This window comes from Anneissia japonica, unplaced genomic scaffold (assembly GCF_011630105.1).
Source record: "Anneissia japonica isolate Jap-2015-1 unplaced genomic scaffold, ASM1163010v1 scaffold287809_len330493_cov202, whole genome shotgun sequence".
NCBI lineage: Eukaryota > Metazoa > Echinodermata > Crinoidea > Comatulida > Comatulidae > Anneissia > Anneissia japonica.
In genome coordinates this window covers 15,557-21,278 of record NW_022725566.1, presented here as the reverse complement: position 1 = coordinate 21,278, position 5,722 = coordinate 15,557, and the positions used below count along the sequence as shown (strand labels likewise).

The 5,722-nt window shown below is 31.0% G+C and overlaps 1 protein-coding gene across 10 annotated transcripts in view; it reads left to right on the top strand.

Annotated features, from left to right (window-relative positions):
• LOC117112764 (phosphatidylinositol-binding clathrin assembly protein LAP-like) overlaps positions 1-5,722 on the top strand; it is a 46,437-nt gene that overhangs the window by 35,786 nt on the left and 4,929 nt on the right. For 6 of the 10 annotated variants that reach the window (XM_033255932.1, XM_033255925.1, XM_033255927.1 and 3 more), the window contains one exon: positions 1,365-1,396. The exons of 2 other annotated variants lie outside the window; for them this stretch is intronic. In XM_033255932.1, coding sequence (XP_033111823.1) covers positions 1,365-1,396 — 32 coding nt within the window. The remainder of the gene's footprint in view (positions 1-1,364; positions 1,397-5,722) is intronic. 2 more of the 10 variants (XM_033255928.1, XM_033255923.1) reach the window with 1 other exon arrangement.

The window sequence follows — 5,722 nt, the reverse complement described above, 5'->3', positions numbered from 1 at the left end:
GATTTCACACTGAATATTGATACCAGTAACTTATGCCAGGTTTTATTAATTTAATTAGATTGAAAGTAATTTTTGTGTGCACATATACCAACTGACATCCAGAGATAATTTAAGTGCATCATTATTTTGTGATTATGCGCCCTTAAATTTCACAAATCTAACCTAGATTTGTTTTATTTGTGTTTCATTTGAGAATCAGTTGATTTTTGTATGTGAATTTTTCACCTGTTTTGTTTTTAACAACTGGGTTTTCCTCTTCTTTTTCTTGTTGCTATGCATAATAGGAGGTACAGTAATTTTGTGAATTCAACACAGTATTTTACTCTCCAACAGTATATTGTTCCCTGTGGGGAAATATCTGTGGTATAAAGTAGTTAGAAAAGGGCCAGGGAGGGATGAGGACTGGTAAAATGGTTTTAAAAAAATTTGTTTTCCTGTTATAAAATAATATAATCCAAGGCTTTGTGCAAATAGACACCGCAGCTGATATTTTTTATATCTATTTACAACATGTGCATCTTTAAACAAACCGGAATCTTGTGCTCTTTATCTATTGGGTGAATTTTTATCTTCGAATACGGTATTACCAGTTATTATATCGTTGACTACTGACATTACTACTGATTTGTGAAATGTAAAATTGAAGGTTTCAATAGCAGGATATCGTGTCTTTTTTGTTTGATAGTCATAAAATTATAAATTAATAGAAACTATCTATTGTAGGTAACCTAACATGGTAAACTAATAATATAAATAAACCAGGTATTGTAAGCTTACTAGCTAACCTAACATGGTAAACAGTGAAACCTAACCTGTTTAGATTTGTTGTGCAAAATAATTAAGTAAGCAAAGATGGTATTAAACTAAGTACCTGTAGATTTACAAACCAATCCTAAACTGTAAACTAACTAATTAAACCACTGTAGACTAACTAGTTAAACCACTGTAGACAGCTAGTTAAGCATAATACTTATAGACTAACTAGTAAACCACTATAGACTAACTAGTTAATTGACAGAAATTGAGAGATTTTCTTATTGTGTCCAATGGGGTGGCTTATACCAAAGGGAATATGAAACATAAAATTTACATAATATTGACCAGGTCATAAACAACCTATGCACTATTCTTGTCAACCTCAATAACCTTTGTAAATTGCATGTTATTAGTTTTTGTCTTAAAATTTTCCTTTTTCTTACTATCGTTAATTAATGTATTATTTTTGCTAACATATTACATACCACACAAGTAATTCTGTACCTACCTAGTACCACTTCTAGATACATAAACAATTGTCTATGATTTTATAAGCATTGCATGGTGCTTTAAGTTCATATGTAAACCCATTTTATTTCCATTACCTAAGGACGGAATCCAGACTCAACCACCTAAACCGGTAAGTAAACACCCCAGGTGTAAACAACACCCATCAAACCTTTCTTCCGGACTCAACATTTCTTACTTTCTTTTCCATTTTGCTTTGGGGTTTTGAGAGTGAACATTAAGGTTTTGTCTGTTTGGCATGACAAATTATTTCAGTTTGGTTGGATTCACAATTTCTTGGGCTAAGTTCTCATTTAATAAATAGATATACTTACTACTCATTGGATACAGTAACATTCATCCTAATAATGTTATTAATGATATTAATATACACTTTTGTAGGTAAACTTTCTTGTTTACTAAGGCAAAAGCATACTTTTTTACATACCACTTTTCACTGCAACTTCATCAAGATCATCTTTAGTATATTTACATTAAAACATACACACAGAAATGTTGAAATGAGGGGGTCCTAGATGCAATATGATTATACAGATAAATAAGTATTCAATAATTGTATAATTGATGTTAGAAATATTGTAACATTAATCTTTGTATGCCATGGTAGTGACAAAATAGAATGAACATGCCCCTCCCTAAATCCACCCCTGCATTCATTTACTCAGATAAGATATACAATAGAATAGTGTACCACAGCTTCCAATAAAAAATAATCAGGTGTTACATATATATTTATGTTTATTTGTAATAAATTTACTTCTCAAATAAAGTAAATATGTACACAATAAGTAGATTTAATTTAAAACATTTTTTACAGATTATACATATGAAAACTTTTTATTTATACATTACTAATATCATTAGATGATTAGACAGGTAGCACCAAACTTCAAAATAACTACTACTTATTTATTTTTTATTATATTATTTAGTTACTTTTTTTACATATTACTAATATCATTTAATTTATTAGAAGATTTCAAATTTGTTTAGTAATGAGAAGACAACATTTGATTTCATATATAGACCATATGCATGTAAACTATAAATTTGCATATTATAATGCAGAACCTTATTCCTGGCAATAATGCATTACGTAGTATAATGTCATAATTTGTATATTCAAATACAAACCTCATGTTTTTGTATGTGTGTGCATTGTAATGCATCATTATGTTGGGTCTGTTTTGAAACAGTGCTGCCAACATCTCGCAACCTTTCACTGTGTGACTTTCAGTAGCCTAGCCTGAGCAGCTAGCTAGTTGTAATAGAGCACCACACAGCCGATAGCGCCGCTAGGCCAAGACCTAAGATATAGCAGCAGTTGACATCAGATACGGTCTTTTGCTAATTAGTATAGGCCTATGCACACATAAAATTGGCTCTTTAAGACTTAGGCTTGTTTAAATATCAACATTCCGTTTTTCATCCATTTTAAAATATTTCTGCTCGTTAGTAATTTAGTTTTATCATTTAATTAAATCCATTGTAGTAAATGCTAGGCATATGGAAATCTCCCAGTGGTGGTTGCCAGGTTCTCTGAAGTTTTCATTTGAAATTTAGCGAAAATTGTGTATGCTGAATTGATTGTTCACTTTTTTGAGTAGTAGTACAATAACATTTGCATATTAAAATACAGAACACATGTAACACATGATTATATCCAAAACATTTATAACAGCATATAATTTCTGCGAAGCAGCCGATTCATATTTTTGACAGCAATTTGACCTCTGAAAGGTCATTGTTTGTCAAAAAACAAGGGCCTAAGACGACTGAAAAGCGGAGTTTCCTTCTTTTGTTCTGCCGGGTAAAATCAATTACTTTAGGCGACGTTTGTAGACTAACCAACACGTACGAACGTCCGCATGTCTTATCCTACTCTAGGCCTAGACTAGCTAGGATGGTATAGGCCTAGCCTTGAAGGGACGAAGGTCCCAATGAAAAACAACGTCGCTCCTTGATAGCTAACATTGTCTATTTAACATCACAATAATTCATTATTAGACCTATAGTTGTTTTTTGAATTGTACTCCACAAACCTCAGCCAATACCTCGCACAACTCGAGTAACGTCTCGTATCTATTGTCGTGACGTCATGGCTCGCTGGCTCACACTTGCGATGTCTCGCACTTGTGATCAAATAACACGCTGGCTCGCACTTTGGCTACACTCTTTGGCAACACTCTTTGGCACTCAACTCGCCCCTAGAAAACCTGCCCTTGAAAACTTGCCCCATAAAAAAATGTACAAAATCCACATACATAGAAATTTTTGAAACTTTATTAAAAAAAACCTAAACCATAATTCACCACTATAGACATTTTTTGACAAAAATGAAAAATTACGACTTCGTTACCCAATGAGAAGTGTTCTAATATAGACAATGGGTCGTGTCTCATATTATTTGTTATATTTTTACTATTCATTATTATCACTTGATTCGCATAAATAATTTTGTTCGAAGAACATTTATATGCAGTTGTACTTCGCAGCACTTCACTTGCAATCTGCAATTTCTAGTTGCTGCCGTAGTTTTGTTTTGGTATTTTATTTTAGTGATTTCCAAAAGTTAATAAACTTATTAATAAAATTACAGTAGTAGAAAGTTGTGAGGCGATGTTGTTGCAGTCAATGATCAAAGTATCGTAATTGAAAAAGCAGTTACTGTATATTAAAGGTGTTTTTTTATATATAGGATTAAATGTAAATGATTATTATAATAAATATAAGTTATGCTTAAATTGATATTGTAAGTCACTAGAGCACATAAAACTGATTTCTCTGAATACACTCGTGTGCATGTTAATGATTTCCCCCCAATTCTAAAACATAGTATGTGGTACAGTAATTGGTGGCGTAACCAGGGAGTTTTAGGGTGACTGAGCCCTCCCCCTCCTATTTTTTGTTCAAACATGGAAAAATTTATAGTAAATTGATGGATATAACGGCAAAGTAAAGTACTTTGAATGGTCAGAGCCAATTTATGGTGTAGTCATATCCATCGATATGTTCCGTCCCTAGTTTTGTGTGTTGCATAAATTTCAGTGGATGTAATATTCCCATTCAGTACTCCCATGTTAAAATCCTGGATAAGCCACTTATAGCACCACTGGTAGGAGTGCTATTTGCTTTCATTCAAGTGGTGGTGAGATCCTGGTTGGTCACTTTAGTTGTGTCTGTTGGCATATCATTTTATCTACAATTGTCTTTCTATGCATTCAGGAACATTTGAAATGGTTACCTAGTAAGGAAGTATTTTTGAATGATATTCTCCTGTAAATAAATTAACAACTCAGCTTAGAATAACCTCTAGGGAATAGAAAAGATCGCACAGTGAATCATTGCTTCTATATCAAATTAATGGGGATAGGGGAGGGAGGCGGAGAAGCAACACAGGGGAATCTGCTAAGATCTATAAGGAAGAATATAAATGCTATTATGTATGTATTACGTATGCAAGTATGTATACATATATGTGTAACAATTTCTCTTTTATATGTATTTTGGTTACATCTTTATTGACGTTTACCTTTTTTCAGTGAAATGACAAATACTGTAGTATACCGTAAACCCTGTGTTTTTTGTGGTAGTTGATAATTATGATAGTTATTGCCTTATGATTTTAAAACTCTGTTCGATGTATTTTACTGAATGATTTTGCACATTGATTTGGAACATTTTTTTAGCAGTGGGGACTTTTTTAGGACCTAATAGCATGTTTTTTTTTTTTTTCAAATGAAAGTAGTTTGTAGTATTTTATTTGAGTAATAATATTTGTTGTACTTATATATTTTTTGGTAGATTTATACTGTAGCTTGGTGAAAATTTATTTTTGATATTTACTTTCTGGTGAATTTGGAATTTAGTATTAATTTTCATCCGGATCATTACAATTTAAATGTATATGGAAATACCTTGTCATTTATGAAATTTGATATATATGTTTACTGTAGAGGTGTATGTAGCATAATTTATATTAGTGATAAAATACATTTTTATATGTGTTTTTGTACAGTATATGGCAATCTGAATATTATTTTCTTTTATATTTATTATATTCTAGGTGTGGATATTATAGTTGGTTATATATTTTTATTGACTTGACTATATAATATTATGTTGAACATATATACTATACATATATTTATTTATATATGTTCTTGTACAGTACTAAAATATGGCAATCTCAAAATGTTTATGTTCCTTTTATATTTATTATAGCCTAATTGTTGTTACATTAAATGATTTTACCTTTGTTGTTTGTTAATAACATTTTTTATGATACTAAACAACCTCTCAAAAAATAACATCATTCCATTCATTCTAACATTTTCATTCATTGACTAAACCATTTGTTCCAAACACCCTTTCTAACAAATATATATATATATATATATATATATATATATATATATATATATTTTTTGCAAGGAAG